Raw genomic sequence first — 16,866 nt, forward strand, 5'->3', positions numbered from 1 at the left:
TGGCTTCATATTTTCTCTAAGAATCAGAATGTCGTCGTAAATTGCATACTAAAGAGAAAAGAGTTCTGGACAGGTGTGCTTATGAGTCTTTGTTTAGTCTTGCTTCTTTGACTCTTCTCCACTGGAGCTACTGTGCAGAAGATGGTGGGGGTAGAGGACAGGGACTTGGGCTGTGAGTAAGTAATGAGGGCTAGGTTGAGTTAGCTTCAGGTTTGGTAATACTAGTTTTCTAGGTCAGGAAGTTGATGCTTGAAAATAGATTTCCCACAGCACACAAATGGAGTTAGCCAGACAGTGATTCTTGTGGCAGAGAGCACTTCCAAAAACCTGATCATGGGAATGAAGAATAAATCAGTGTTTTTGTTTTGTTTTGTTTTGTTTTGATCTTAAAGCCACGAGATGTACTTAGAGACAGAATGAAAGCTGGTTTAGAAAGACATAGGTAGGAGATTTAGCCTGAAGCACCCTTTATTTGTGCCCATATTCTTGAAAAGGTTTGGAAAAGCACTAGCTTTAAAATACTGATTTCTGAAGTATAGGGAATTTGGTGATTTAAAGGCCACTATTGCCTTATTTGGAAAAATAATGGATCTTTTAAAAACTTTATTTAGCATAAAATTGTTATTTTACTCTTTATTGGTAGTATATAACATAAGTTTAATTCTTTTCTTTGGGGTTACAAGTCTCACTAGCAAAAGTGCTGATCTCTAACACTTGTTAAGTTATTGTGGGTATGATTTGTAAGTTTTCACTTAGTTCATCTAATGTATTAGCATTTTTATTTTCCGTTGATAGGGTCTTAATCTAATACAAACAAGTCAGTTTTTAAGCAAAATATATATTCTTATTATTTTCTTTAAGTATATCTTTAAGAAAAAATACATTTATCTTTTTGGAACAGGGTCATTATCGTTATTGTGATGCTCTTTCTATGCTGGGGGAATATGACTGGGCCCTGCAAGCAAACATAAAAGCTCAAAAACTCTGTAAAAATGACCCTGAGGGAATCAAGGATCTAATTCAGCAGCATGTAAAGTTACAAAAACACATAGAAGACCTGCAAGGTATTTCACCTAAGATTCTTTTGGTTACAGTTGAATTCCCTTTAAAATTTTTGAAGGTGGGTTTCTTGGATTAATGAAGGACCAGAGTCACTTTTGAGGTGATTTGTATTTCTTTCATTATGTTATCTTTGTGAAGTCGCTTACATTTTCCTCCATCTATAGCACTATAATAGTGTTATATTCCATTAAGTAATCAGTTGATTTGAAATTTTGTTTGAAACAGGCATCAACAAATTGTTACTACCTTGTGAGAAAATATGCCTTCTTGAAATTTTGCATAAAGGAAAGCCTTTTTGTAAACTGTTTATTTCCCTCCTGTTATTGAAGTTATTCCCTAAATGTAAGACTCTTCAGGAGAGTTCCTTCATGTTTTTGTTTGGCTTATTCTATAACATTCTGAACGTAGACATATGTCAGCATAGGTTGTACAGTCCTGGGACTCTAGATTTTCATTCTGCCCTTATTTTCTCACCTGTCACGTTGTTTTCGCCAGTGCCTGAAACTCCTTACTCTGCACTTTAAGTCTGTTGTAGGTCTTTCCTGCTTTTCCTTCTTTGGATATTTAGTGTTTTAGGCAACTGAGCTGAGTAGTTCTATTTCACTAGCAGATGTTGTCGTTTATATGACTTGATCTAAGATTGTGAACTCTTTGAAGACAAGTGGCATCTCTGATTCATAGTTGTATGTTGCATCTAGTCAGTGATCACATGTAAAGGTTTGTGTAACATTTTGCTGACACTGCCCTCAAACTTAGACATCTAGATATATCAAATTGCTTAGGTTTATTTTTCAGTTCTCTGTCATTGATGTTCTTATGATCAGGCTAAAGGAAATTTGAAAATCTTTTCAAATCTATATTGACCAATTCACTGATACTCTTTGTGTGTGTGTGTGTGTGTGTGATTGATTTTCTTATAGGTCGAACACCAACTAGGAATCCAATTAAAGCCTTTTATGAAAGCAGGTGAGTTAATGTCAGTCAGGTCAGTAACTGTTGTTACTTGGAATGGCTTTGTTCTGTGAGAATAAGAACCACTTTGATGCTTTACTAACATGTCCACAATGGCATAACAGTGAAGTCTGGGATGGAAGGAAAAGAGGTGATTTTTATATGCTCCTGTGTAAGATCAGCTGACTGTGATTTGGCTGATTTATTTTGCCAACTTTGATAACAGCATGCACATGCATGTGTATGTGTGTATTTGTGCATATATGTCCTAACTCTTTGGATACTGAGGGATGAACAATTAACTGAATATTAACTATACTTTACCAGCCCAGTTTTAGCCCTGAGGGCACTGGCAGCAAAGAGCAGGGCACTGCTTATGCTTTTTACCCTCACACCTGTTCTGAAAACAGCTACCACTAGCCTTCCAGCATCGTTTTAAAGGCTAAGACACCTCTTTTGAGAAATAGGCAACAGATATACTTGACTATGCTGACAGAAAACAAATAGCTTATTTGTCCATTAAGATAGATCAAGCTTTTCCCACATACTTTGTATGTGTAAAATACTGATTCTCTTTTGTGTAAAACAGGGAGACTGGAAACCAGAGTACAATTCTTGAAGTGTTCCTAATTTGTTTTCATAATGTTACTATACACTGTTATTTCAATAAATTTTAAAATTCTATCTTATGTTTTTAATGCCAAATTTAAAATAGTATTTATGCATAAAGCAGTTTCAGAGCTAGAGATTCTTCTTAAAGCAACATTATCATTGGTTTTAAGGAAAAAATTTATAATTATGACAGCTTTTTTGCTTAAAGGATAGCTTTTAAAAATTCATATTAGTAAGAATAAAGCGACTGTTCCTTTTATCCCCACTCAGGGCCTACATACCTAATTTAGCAGCACCTGCTTTTAGTACTTCACTTAACTTTGTGGAGACTGAAAAAGATTCCAGAAAAACTAACCACGAAATGGCAAACGGTGGTAATCAGAATCAAAAGGTAGGTGCAGTTTAAAATTAAAATAATCCCAAATATAGATGGTCCCATGTTTTTACAATTATATTTTGGTGATTATGGAAAATTTTGGGTGATGTTCTGAACATTCCTGTTGATATCAAGAGAGCAATTCTCTCTCTCTTTTTTTTTTAAAGATTTATTTATTTGTGCATACAGAACTGGGGTACAGGCCAGAGGCTCAGGGGTGGTGAGAGGCTTCACCAGAGACAGAGTGAGGAGCAGAACAGGCAGATCGACGAAGTACACTGCTGAGGGGAGCAGCGGGTGGGTCAGGAGAGGTCTGCCACGCCATGTGGTCACCCCCAGGGCAGGCGGGAATCGAACTCATGCGGAAGCGGCTTTAGATTCTCAGTGTTGTGCTTTAACCCGCTGCGCCACCAGGGAGGGCCGCAATTCTCTTTTTAGTAAATAATTTGATTACTTCCTACAACTACATACAGATATTTCAGCATCATAGAATTTTCTTATGAAATCAGATTTGTGTGTTTTCAAAATATTTTCTCTAAGTATCATTGTGCCACTTGGATAGTTCTCTTTGCATGGCTTCATGTCTTCCAGTTGGTCACTTGGGAGTAAGGGACAGTGGGGTCTAGTGGCCAGCTCACCTGACCCCTTATAATGCTTTGGATTTTTCTCTTCCTCCCATTTCCCTTTTGCAGTTTACTTGACTGGCTGGCACTGCCCCAGCTCACCCACACAATTCGTGCTGTGCTGGGCCTGGGAGGCACCTCATCCCCATCTCTGCCCAAGGTATTTCTGCAGCCTCTGTTGTTCTTAGCAGTGGTGCTTGGCAGAACCTTGGTTTGGTGCTTTCTTCTGGGCCCCTCTAGGCTTCCAGCCTGGCTCTGTGATCAGGGTCCCAAGTGATCTCTCCATGAGTTTTCCCCTTTCCTGTAGTGTACACAAAGCTCAGCAGATACCTCCTGGAGCTCCTGGAGGCTGTATTCACTGAGGGAAGGGGCCTTAGGAGGGATGTGATGGTATCACCCAGCATACTCTGTCAGGAGATGGCAGAAATGGGATTATCATGGAGAACGTGACAAGTTATATCATACACTCTTATCATTAGTGATTATTTTGTTTGTTTATTCATCTAGGCCTAATAACCAGCTGGGTATTCTAGGAGCATGCATAAATTGTGTCTTTTTTTTATTGTATTATTTCACTGTAGAACTCTTTATATTGTATTTTTTGAAGTCTCACTGATTTTATTTTCATGGGTAGGTGATAAATGAAGCTTTGAAGGTGGATGATTGTGACTGTCATCCTGAACTTCTACCACCAACAGGTGAGTCTTTTTTCTTAGGTAATTTGTTCCTGAATTACATCAACTTTCATACCTGAAATTTGCACCAACCCTGCTTATATTTGCTGTTGTTCTCTTCTTTATAAAGTAGAGAAACCATCAAATACCTACTTGAAATCAATGCTTAATTTTTCATATTATTTAATAAATTTAATTTGGGGAATTAAATTAAAAAAGGTTAGGAACAAAGTAAGAAACTCTTCTGGGTCAGCTATCTAATTCCTATTAGTTTGACGTTTCTTGACTTCCCAGAAGTCTTAGGCTTTTTTAAGTTTCCCCCATACAATTTTATACCACAGACACTGTTTATCTGTAATAATATATCTGTGCTTTATTTTAAAATTTGAATTTTTTTTCATTTCTCATAGTCACTTGTCACCCTGTCAAAAGGAGATAGTGTCTGTGGGAACTGCAGTGCTTGGTGGGGGCTTCTGCGCGTGTTAGATGCGCAGGTGAGGCAGGACCTTGTTTGACATCACAGGGAAGTAAACAGTTCTGGAGACACAAATATTCACACTTCTTTAATTTCCTTAGTTTCCCTCTATACTGCTATATATATATATATATTTTAAAGATTTATTTATTTGTGCATACAGAACTCTGGGGTACAGGCCAGAGACTCAGGGGCGTGAGAGGTTTCACCAGAGACAGAACAGGCAAATCGACAAAGTCCACTGCTGAGGGGAGCAGCGGCGGGTCAGGAGAGATCTGCCGTGCCATGTGGTCACCTCCGGGGCAAGCAGGAATCCAACTCATGCAGAAGTGGCTTCAGCTTCCCAGTGCTGTGCTTTAACCTGCTGTGCCATCAGGGAGGGCCTAAATTGCTATATTTTAATGGAAATTGTTTTAAAATTTATTACATGCCTTCCTGCCTTCTAAAAAATATTTTAGGCCCTCCCTGGTGGCGCAACGGGTTAAAGTGGTGATTATTGTTAATTTGAAGTCACTATCTTTTCTTCCCATGTAAATGTAAGCTACCTGAATAAAGGAACATGGAACTCTGTTCTGTATCTCTTGGCATGATCTAAATAATAATCAAGATTTATCTTTGTAATAATTTAATAGCATATATAGAAAAACATCATCAGTAACTTCTTTTGGCCTAGCTGTCTATAGTTATATTTACGTGTAATATTGTCTTCTTATTCCAGATTTAAACTGATTTGTTTTTCGAAGCTTTTAGCGTTTTATGTACAGATTTCAAGTACAGATATTTTTGTATTCACAGCTCCGCCTCCAAAATACAAAGGAAAACAAAAATCCAGAAACAATGAGTTGGATAAGTTCAGGTATGTTTTTGATGTAAGATTTCTGTTTGTTTTTCCTAATGTTCTCTTTCCAAGAAAAAACAGACAAATCTCTTTTTCAAGTAATGGATACCTTTACACAGGTATATTATGATGAGTACTGGGTACTTCAATATTTTTTAAATGTTAAAGGCACTTCTTTAGGAGAGAGTTATTTTGGAGTTAAAGGATTATTAATCCTGGATGTTTAATACTGTTTCTCAAAGTCACTATTGTATGGAAGTGATTTTCTTAAATTCCAAAATGTGTAGTCATAAGAGGAAAATTTACTCAGAATTACAGGATGAAAATTGCCTCCTTCTCTGGTCACCTTATTTCACCTTTCCCACAGTTTCTTGTCTAGGCTTCCTTTCATCGCTTTTTATTATTACTTTCTTAGCCATTTGGAAGTTTAATATGCATGTATAGACGTGGGGATGTGATACTCAGGAACCCTTTTGAGTAATTATCACTAGAGAAAGTATTCGCTAATGAACTGACCACATGTAAAACTCATTTACCAAATACACATACACACCCCTATCCCTCCCTCTGAAATTAACACTTTAATGCTTGCTACCTAACCCATCATGCCCCACAAAGGCATACACTGATGGCAAAGTAAAATTGGAAATCTTACAACAGATGCAGCAGTGCGATAAGTCAGTGAAAGGGATGCTGGAAAAAGTGCAAAGCCATTTCTGCGAGTTATACCAGTTACCCGTTTTCTTTATTACTTTTTTTTTTAAAGATTTATTTATTTATGCATACAGAACTGAGGGGTACAGGCCAGAGGTGCAGGGGCGGCGAGAGGCTTCACCAGAGACAGCAGGTTGCAGAACAGGCAGATCGACGACGAAGTACACTGCTGAGGGGAGCAGCAGGCGGGTCAGGAGAGGTCTGCCGCGCCATGTGGTCTCCTCCAGGACAGGCGGGAATTGAATTCATGCGGAAGTGGCTTTAGCTTCTCAGTGCTGTGCTTTAACCTGCTGCGCCACCAGGGCGGGCCTCTTTATTACTTTTTAAAAAAAATATTTATTAATTTATGCTTACAGAACTGGGTTACAGGTCAGAGAAACAGAGTGGGGAACAGAGCAGGCAGATGACTGAAGCACACTGCTGAGAGGAGCAAAAGGTGGGTCAGGAGAGGTCTGCCATGCCACATAGGTCAGCTCCCTGGCTGGGCTTCTGCGAGCTTGATAGTGCCGAGATTTAACCCATTGTGCCACCAGGGAGAGAGCCCCTTTTTCTTCATTTCTTAAGGATGATTCCTTGATAGGTGATTCAAGAATGTTGATAGAGCTCATTTTAAAAACAAATGACCATTTTTAAAATGCTGCTAGAAAGGTTAATAACTGGATAGGAAAACATCACATGTCTTTCCCATTCCCCAGAAATCCCCACCACCAAAGAAACGAAAACTCAGTACATCATCACTCTTTGAATGTAATTACAATTTTAATCAGTTCTGTTAAAGATAAATTGTTTTCCTGATACAAATTTAATCAGTTTTGTTAAAGATAAATTGTTTTCCTGGTACTCTGTTTTCTGTCTTCAAGCTGAAGCCTTTTTACCACATGGCTTATTTCACAGTTAAGTGGGAGGACCAAGTATCTTGTGTATTTTCACATAGCAGGCCTTGGCGCCTGCAGCCTTCATTTTCAGAGCCGTAGATTATTTCATGGTATAGATGTACATTAGGAGAAGTTTCTGGAGTAAAATTGCTCTGTTAAAGGGATATATAAATTTTTTAAAAGATTTATTTATTTATTTATGTTTACAGAACTGGGGCCAGAGATGTGGTAGGTGAGAGGATTCACCAGAGACAGAGTGGGCAACAGAACAGGCAGATATATTAAAACACACTGCTGAGGGGAGCAGTGGGTGGGTCAGGAGAGGTCTGCCACACCATGTGGGTCAGCTCTGGGGATTGGGGATTGAACTCGTGCTGCAGCAGCTTCTGAGAGTTTCACGGTGTGGAGCTTTAACCCATTGGGCCACCAGGGAAAGCCTGGGATATATAATTCTTAATTTGGTAGCTACTGCCAGAATGCCCAGCCCAGAAAACAGGTATTGTTCATATTCCTGATAAACTGTGAAGTCATGTGATTTAATAAATATAGATATATATCATCAACACTCTGTATCTATGGGTTTTGCATCAGCAGATTCAACCATCTGCAGTTTGAAAATACTTGTACTTATCTAGATAACGTATATCTAAGTTAGACCTGCTGTGGTTGTCTGTACTGAACAGAGACAGATTTCTTTTCTTGTCATTATACCTAAATAATAGAGTATCACAATTATTTACAGAGAATTTCTGTTATAATAGGCATTGTAAGTCAGCTAGAGATGCTTTAATGTATGCTGCAACATGTAAAATACTATGCTGTTGGCAGAGCTCTTGCATGGCATTGACTGGCATCTGGACTTTGACACCGAAAGGCCTGTGAAAGCACATGTACCTTGGGGACGCTCTAGAGAGCTGGCTTTGGGCTCCAAGAATGTGAGAAAATAGGTCATGCGAGCAAGCAGCCACGTCTGAGAAAGATAGCCAAAGAACTTATCAAGAGAAGTGGCGGATGGGTGCGAGGGCTTGGCCACCTGGGGCTGGACACGGTGTTCCAAGAATTAGAACACCAGATACAGAAGTAGAATACGTTAATATGCTGTTGTTACTGCTTGAGACTGTCTAGACAGATTCAGTCAGTATGTTATTGCTTTAGCTTGTGAATGTAGAGTATATGAAGAGTACGCTGTACAATAAAGACTCACTGCATGCTAGCCATAGCAGTCATCCCCCTGGTTCGTCCTTTACAGGCGCGCCCCAGGTCCCGGACCTATTAGAGGTTCACACTATGCCATTTTGTATAAGAGACTTGAGAGTCCATGGATTTTTGGATTTTGAGGGACAACTGTTTTAGTCTTTGCCCGTAATTCATGCCACAGAACTTCTAAAGCCATAGGGATTTGTTGAGTAATGTGTCTTTTGTTATTTATAATGACCCCAATCTATACCTGAGATGATTCAAGACTGGACTTGATGTCTTCAGAATTAGGCCTGTTCACCAGTCTTATGATTAGAAGTTGGAACATCCAGCACTACATCCTGATTACTAAGAAGGGGAAGAGGGCTGGAAATTCATTTCAGTCACAGCAACCAGTAATTTAGTGAAAATCTCCACAAACACCAGAGCTCAGGGAGCTTCCCGATTGGTTAGTATATTGTGAGGCTGAGAAGGTGGTGTGCAGGGAGTTCATGAAAGCTGTGTGGCACTGCCCCACTCCGTACCTTCCCACTCTTCTTCCATTGGACTTTCCCGGAGCTAAATATAAAAAGCTGGTGATGTGTTTGGGTCCAGGGTCTGGCTGAGCACCACTTTTAAGACAGAACTGAGTGATGTCCTGGTAGGAGGAAATCAGGTTTAATGAGGAGATGGTAGTGTGAGGAAATGTTGGACTACTGACCCAAAGGCCATTTCCCCAAACTGGAGAGAATCATGAACTTATGGGGGGGGGGGCGGTAAGACAGGGGAGAGATTTGCGTTGAGACGATTTCAGAAAATGGGTGTTTCTAAGCGCTGCTTCATGCCCCTCACCCTTTCCAGTTTGGTCTTGCCCAGATTTGTCATGGCACTGGTGGGTGTGTATTTTGCTGTGGCCCTGAGGCTGTGGCTTTGCCCTGTGCTCTGCCTCCATTTTGTTCTCAGCTGGTCTGGTTTTTACTTCAAGAAAAGTAACACAGGGCAAGTGCAAGGAACTTAAGGCCTCAGATTATGAACCTGTTATGTCTTATCGTTAGAGGTCTCCATGACATGGAACATCTTTGCTCTAAAACGTATTTTAGGACACATTTCTTGTTTTCAGACTAAGTTATTATTGACGACTGTAGATGTGAAATAACTTTAGATAATCAGTGCAAATCCATGTAATTTTCCCTCCAAAAGTTATTCTTACATGTAATTATTATTATCATTTCATCTGGTCTCTCTCCACCTCTAAGTTTATAGATATTTTTGTTGAGATTTCATTGGAGTTAAGAGATTAATTTGGGGAAAAGCTGCATCTTGGTAATATTAATATTTCTGTTCAGGAACTTATGACTCAATCTGTTTAAAATGATCTTTAGTGCATTTTTCTTTATTTACGCAGGGTTTTTAAAATTTTAAAACAAATGCTTTTCTCTTTTAGTTCTAATTCACAAGTGAGTTTACCAGTTGATTTGAAAAACATCTTGGAAAAACAGTTTTCTAAATCTTCCAGAGCTGCACACCAGGTAAAAAAGGTTTCTGTATTGAAAAAGCAAATTTTCTCAGGAAAATACTTTTTCTTAAAGATTTATTTATTTAAGCTTACAGAATTGGGATACACTGTGCCAGAGGTGTGGTGGGTGAGAGGAATCACCAGAGACAGTAGGAAGCAGAGCAGGCAGATTGACAAAGTACACTGCCACGCCACATGGGTCATCTCCCTGACAGGGGATGGAACTCGTGCTGTAGTTACTTCAGAGAGCTTCATAAAGCGGTGCTTTAACCTGTTGTACCACCAGGGAGAGCCCAGAAAAATACTTATAACATAAATAAAGTCTAATCATGTATCTCTCTATCATTGGATTTTCTTCATTGATTTATTTTTCATTTTTACATGTTTTTTACTTGCAAGATTTTAAAAAAAAAATAATATAATACTTTATTTTTTACATCACTTTGTGCCTTTTTCCACCTCAGTTGTAATCCCCGTGGGCTTCCCATCACCAAAACACCCATGTGCCATCACCATAGTTCTTAATAGATTTTATTGTGGACATGTAATTTAATATGTGGTTGCTAAGGAGCCAAACTATCACTAATTATATATTAAACTCAATAATTATGTTAACCAGAGATTTAATGAATGGTTAACATTGCAGAATTGTGTGCATCCCCCAAGTTTAAAGATTTTGTAATCTTTGCTTCCTGAAGTTAAAGTGGGATATTTTAAGATTTAAATCATTTTAAAAGATTTAAATACTTGTGGTTTCATCATATCTACTCTAAAACCATTAAAGAGTGAACTTATTTTTTGAAGGAATAAGAAGATAACTTTATATATAAAGCTTCTTTTTATAGTATTTAGTAAGGAGTGAAAAATGTACTTTAAGGGGAAAGAGACAGAGCATGATGGTATGGTGAGTCAATGTAGGTTCATCCTTGGTGAAAGCAAAATAGGTACCATTCTAGTGCATGGTGTTAGTGGTGGAGGCTGTATGTCTCTGGGCATAGGGGTAAGTAGTAACTCTCCAGAGCTCCCTTTCAATGTTGTTGTAAACCTTAAAACTGCTCATAAAAAGGTCCTAAAACAATGCAAGGGATACAACTAAAAGATCACCTTGAAGGAAATTCATCAAGCAAATGTATGGTATCAAAAGAATAAAAGACTTAAGTTAATGAATCTTCATCCCAAGAGCTATTAAAAAAAAGAATATCCAACAAATAAACCCAAAGAAAGACAAGAGAAAACAAAGAACACAGTAGAAAATAATGAAATGGTAACAAAACTATAATTAATTCACACAGCTAAAAGTTGATTCTTTTGCAATATAAAGTTTACAGCCTGTGATAAAATTGATAAAGAAAAACTGAGGACTCCGTGAAACAGTTTCAAGAAAAAGGGTTCCATGACAACAAAACCTTCAGTATTAACAGATGTATCAAAATACTATTTGAACAACAACTTAATAAGAAATTTGGAAGTAGATAAATTTCTACAAATATCTGGCTTCAGAAACTGACTGATGAAGGAATAGAAACCAGGGTGGGCTCCACTGGACACATGTGGACTCTGTGGTGCCAGAGTAAGGTTCTCTTGTCAGAACAGAGGAGTACCACACACATTTGCAGTTTCTACTCCTGGAAGAAGAAAGAGCGCCTGTGTGTGGCAAGTAGTGAGTAGATTTAATTTCTGGTCGCAGCTCTCAAATTTTCATGGGACCTTTGTTGCATTTATCTATCACCAAGTAACTGAAATCTGAACTCAAATTATCTTTCTGCACAGATGTATTCAAATTACAATTTCTTTTCTCACTTTTGTTTGCAGGATGCATACAGTTTTTATTATTATTATTATTATTATTATTGTTATTTATGCTCTTCCTTTTGCATTTAACCTCCTAATCTCACTCCCAATAATTTTACCTGGTTCTATCCAAGTATGTGTTAGTAGGAGTAAAGCTAAAATTTGAGGTATTTATTTCTTGCCAAAAATGAAGGTTTGTTCAGGGCATCAGGGCAGTTGTCAAAATCTGATGGTGATCAGGAAATTATTTGCTCTAATGTGTCTAATTTTTCTGTTCACAGCCAAATAGATTTACTTATTTAAATGGTGCCTTGTATTCTCTATTCTGTTAACATTTTAAAATACTGTCTGTCTAGTCTGAGAAGTGTGCCAGCCCTGAGCACCATGTTATTTGAAATGGACTATTCTTTGTGGCAGTCACAGAGGCACTGGAAGTGAGATGGTGATGTGCTCTCTTTTCATGTTCACTTCAAAGGTGCTGTGAGGCGAAAGGAATATAATGTATTAAAAAGTGACTTCTGGAATTTGGATTCAAATTTATGGCCAAGCATATAATACTAACTGCTAAATGATGAACTTTGGCATTTTAAGTTTTACACTAAAAATTTATAGCTCTGGTTCTCAGAAATGGTTTTTTTTTTTCCTTCAGGATTTTGCTAATATAATGAAAATGCTGAGAAGCTTGATCCAGGATGGTTACACGGCTCTGCTAGACCAGCGCTGCCGCAGTGCTGCACAGGCCTTCACAGAGTTGCTCAGTGGCTTAGATCCTCAAAAAATAAAGGTGAAATTGTTGCTTTGTAACTTGTTTAGCAGTTCACTGTGTTCAGGTGAATGTGTGAGAAAATCAAGGGTTTTGCTGTTATGATAGTAACACTTAGATCTTGCCAAGGTCGGCTGACCTGACTCCAGACTGTGAGTAGTTGCTGATGTCCACTTCGACCTCTGGCTACACTCAGAGGACAGCCGGTGTCAGACTCTCCCAGTGTGCTTGACTGTTCATGAGAACTCCTGTGCTTCTGTTGTATAAAGTACTAAATCCTGGATTTGGACTCATTTTAGTCAGTCTTTTCACCTACAACCAAAGTATTAGGTTGAGGGAGAGGAATTGCCCTAATCTGTATCAGGCAGCTAGTGGGAGTCTGTTTATATTTGTATAAGTGGAGGGCTTAATGTGTCATGATAGACCTCGGAAACATGTTGAGGAAAAAGGCCGTGCACGTCGTGAGCCATGTCTTCCACAAACTCTGAAACAGCAATTCTGCGTATTAAATATTTGATAGCTATGGGACTGCTTATCTTTGCAAAAAACACTTTCTGGTTCTCTTTGACTTTTATTATAATTGTGTTGATTAGTGAGATTTCGTTACCCTTCTTTTCCTGTCATAGCTAAAAGGTTGGTGTGGTGCACATTGGGCAGTCTTAGTCTATGTTTAGAATTTAACTGAAACATTTTTATTGACAGCAATTGAACCTCGCCATGATTAACTATGTCTTGGTAGTCTACGGACTTGCCATTTCTCTCCTTGGAATCGGACAGCCTGAGGTAAGATTTGTAACAGAGCAATAAACTATTAAAATATCCATTGATTTTAGGAGATAATGTCAAAATAGTTTACCCCTTTGACTTACTTTCTTCTTACTTCCTTTTTGGTAATTGTTTCTGAACTATCTAAGTTTAGATTTTTTTCTTTTTAAAGAAAATTTAATTTGTGCTTCTATTAGAAAAAAATCTGTATCAGGCAACCAGTGGAAGTCTGTGTATACTTGTGTAAGTAGAGGACTTCATGTATCACAATAGATCTCAGAAACATGTTGAGGGAAAAAGGCAAATTAGAAAACAAAAGTGTATTATTGCTTATAAAATTTGGAAAACCTACAGAGTAATAGTACATATTGTTTATGGCTGTCTGCATCTTGTAAAAGCCATGGACTTGCACTAAGTCAAATAAAATAATGGTTGCATTTAGTGACAGAAGGGAGAAAGGGACCTGGAAATGTTAAGAAAAGATCATTCAGTTTTGTGTTAGGCTGTTTTATTTAAAATCTTAAAAATTCCAATATTGATATCTCCTAGTTCTACTTAGTGAGCACTTAGGGTTTTATTATTTTCTGGAGTGCAGCCTTCCCATGATGCACAGTGTGTAACTGAGTTGACATGATTTCCATTATTCATGTCCCTTGGCTGCTCTTCTGCAAAGCTTATTTAAGCTGCACTGTTCTGTATTATACTTTACTGTCTATGGTTTTGAGTTTTTGATAGAGGTTGAAGTGACTCTTGAATTACTTCAGCTACAGTATATCCTCTCTACCAATTTGGGCTCTAAGCTTCTCCGCCTAAATGAAAGCTTGACCTTAATTGCTAAGCAGCAAGGTGTTGCTTAGATTACACTTCCTCAGTGGTCCTCTGCTTAAGGGTTTTTTCCTTATGTTGTACTTCTTTTTGTGTTCTTATGTAATGGCTTCTATGGAGGCCTAATTTGTCCTTTAATATGTTGTTAAAGAGAGTGCTCCATTTTCTTAATTTTTCTATTTTTGGCAGGTAATAGTAAATATTATGTTTACCTTATCAGAATTGAAGGAATATTTCATTAATGATTTATTGTGAAGTAGTGAGATTAATTTAAAAAAAAACAAACCTGCAGGTATGGTAGAACTTAGATTTTGAAAAGAATTTCATCATTCAGTGTAGCCTTAGAGAATATGGCACGTTCACTCCAGTACCACCTTTACTTAAAACATGCATGGAATGCCTCCTTCACAGCTGGCCACAGAGTGACTTAGAGGCTCCACTTTGCGGTGACATTTCTTTTTTTTATCCACAATAGAGTTACCTCTATGCTTTGAGCATAGTCTTTGCATATTTTTCCTAAGCAAAATGCATTTAAAGCAGATTTCCACTGTTGAGACTAATCAAAAGGATGTATGCTAAGCTCTATAAATCTTTTTCTAAAGAGCTGTTTTTAAGACAGAGCATTTTTCTGCTTTCAAGGGAGCAGAACTTACCAGAGGATGGGTGCTTTGGTGTGTTCACACCCAAATCAGTCTTTTACGCAAATTTACACCTTTAAGTGCTAACTGGCACACACCAGACCCTCCTGTGTCTGTCAGTAAATACTTACTTAGTTGATTGTCTGGTGGATCATGCTCAACTTTTAATTCTCAGGCTGGATCACTTTGGTTGTGTTTCTGAGTATTCATATAGCTAATATATATAATTATTAAGGTAATTTTGCCATGGAAATTTTTAGATGTACAGTTGTTTTTAATATTCCATAAGAAGCATGAGCCTTCAGATAAAATCTGTTCCAGCAGTTCTCTTTTTGTGTAAGCATTGTTGTTACTATTGTTAAAGGAATTATCTGAAGCTGAAAACCAATTTAAAAGGATGATTGAACACTACCCAAATGAGGGACTTGATTGCTTGGCCTACTGTGGAATTGGAAAAGTATATTTGAAAAAAAACAGGTTAGTAGAAACTACTTCTGGAATTATTTGCTATCTTCTCCTCGGCACACTATTATAATTTGTTTACTTTGAGGACTTGCATTTCAACACTAATTATTACAGGAAGGCTAATTAATTCAGCCCCTAGTGCATCATGAAATTTTGAATCAAAAATAAATAATAGAGTAATTTGACACAAAGAATTTTAATTATCTTTTGGTATACATCATTTATCAATGGTGACTGAATTGGTTTTAATTAATGCTTCACACGTCTGTATAATTTTTTTGTTAAATACCTGTATCTCCAAAAATCCTGTACAAAGGTGGTTTTAATGAGAGTCATATATAGTATATGTTCAAAGACATCTTGAGTTAGGAATAAAAATCTCCTTTTAAACTTACAGTTGTAAGTTTATATGTTTATAAGTTTATATGTTTGTTAAGTTAATGTTATATGTTAATGTTAAATGTTTATAAGTTTATATGTTTGCTAAGTTAATGTTAATATGTTTGCTAAGTGAATGTTTCTTATACTGTCTCTCCAAATTGCTGTACAACCCTTAGTGGGGACAGGACTATGCCTCGAGCTTTAACTGGTATGTAGGTATGTGAGGTTACTTTATGAAGCCATTATTCACTGATTGGATATCATGCATAACTTCTAATAGCCTCTAACTAACTTTATAGAAAGAATTTTCATCTAACTTTATAGAAAGAATTTTATCAGACCATGAGTACTGTTGGGGGCCCAATATAGAACCTCCTTTACAGATTTTTAGAGTGGAGTAAATTGTTGTATATCCTGAAGTTACTGTCTGACTAGGCTGAACTATGTTAAGGCTCAAGTAAAGGCAAGGGAAATGAGGAATGAGCAGTCACTTATAAAGTAGTACCAAAAGAATTGAGTCTCAGAGTTGGACTTCAGTGTTGAGGACATTATCTTTACCTGGTAGTGCATGCAAGTGTTCACACAGTCTGGGAAAAGAACAAAGCAAAAAAATCACAAGGTATGTGATAAATGATACAGTCTCCATGTTCAGAGGCAATCAGACTTTAATTTCATAATAATATGCTTTGGGGTTTAACATCTGTTGGGTTCCAGCCCCAACTATCGAGGTGAGGTGTCGGAGGGCCTTAAGATAGGAAGGCATCAGCTTTAGGCTAGCAGAGATTCTGAAAGGGGAGAGGGGGAGCGGGCGTGAGGAAGACACAGAAGTCAGAGTTGGGTGCAAATCTTCCTGCTCATTCCTTCAGCAGGTTTTTATTTATACTGTCTAGCAGGTAGTTAATTGCAACAATGCAATGGGGTAAGTTAATGAGAGATCACCATAAATTGTCATAACCGTTCTCAGGGACAAGGGAAACAAAGTATTTTTCTCTTAATATTTTATGGTATACTAAATTACACATTTTTGTGATAATGGTCATGTGTACAGACGTTTAGCTATAACTCAAGGTAAGAGGGGTCTGGGAAAGGATGAGCTTGTTAGCAAAAGGCAATTATTAGGCGTCTTAGGCAAGTAATAAATTGTGTGAGTGGTATTATCAGTGACTGTCTAAAGAAAAGCTAATTTAAGGCTAGCAGAGAGTAGTTAGTGCTTGTTTTAAAAAGGAGTAAATTAAAAGAAAGCTGTACAGTTGTGTATTAAGCAACACCTGTGTAAACAAGGTTAAAAATTGTCCATGAGTCCTTATGCCCAGGGAGTCTTATCTGAAATTTGCTTTTTTTTTTTT

At 37.6% G+C, this 16,866-nt stretch overlaps 1 protein-coding gene across 5 annotated transcripts in view; it reads left to right on the top strand.

The window, feature by feature from the left end:
* Positions 1-16,866, top strand: part of TTC3 (tetratricopeptide repeat domain 3) — a 96,537-nt gene that overhangs the window by 26,299 nt on the left and 53,372 nt on the right. For 4 of the 5 annotated variants that reach the window (XM_012732373.1, XM_012732384.1, XM_012732391.1 and 1 more), the window contains 9 exons: positions 902-1,064; positions 1,983-2,028; positions 2,896-3,016; positions 4,259-4,322; positions 5,569-5,629; positions 9,821-9,905; positions 12,333-12,467; positions 13,149-13,229; positions 15,039-15,151. In XM_012732373.1, coding sequence (XP_012587827.1) covers positions 902-1,064; positions 1,983-2,028; positions 2,896-3,016; positions 4,259-4,322; positions 5,569-5,629; positions 9,821-9,905; positions 12,333-12,467; positions 13,149-13,229; positions 15,039-15,151 — 869 coding nt within the window. Of the gene's footprint in view, positions 1-901; positions 1,065-1,982; positions 2,029-2,895; positions 3,017-3,693; positions 3,785-4,258; positions 4,323-5,568; positions 5,630-9,820; positions 9,906-12,332; positions 12,468-13,148; positions 13,230-15,038; positions 15,152-16,866 lie in introns of those variants that run through there. The other variant, XM_012732397.1, reaches the window with a different exon arrangement.

The sequence above is a fragment of the Condylura cristata genome, unplaced genomic scaffold (genome assembly GCF_000260355.1).
Source record: "Condylura cristata isolate star-nosed mole 26May11 unplaced genomic scaffold, ConCri1.0 scaffold00003, whole genome shotgun sequence".
Taxonomy (NCBI): domain Eukaryota; kingdom Metazoa; phylum Chordata; class Mammalia; order Eulipotyphla; family Talpidae; genus Condylura; species Condylura cristata.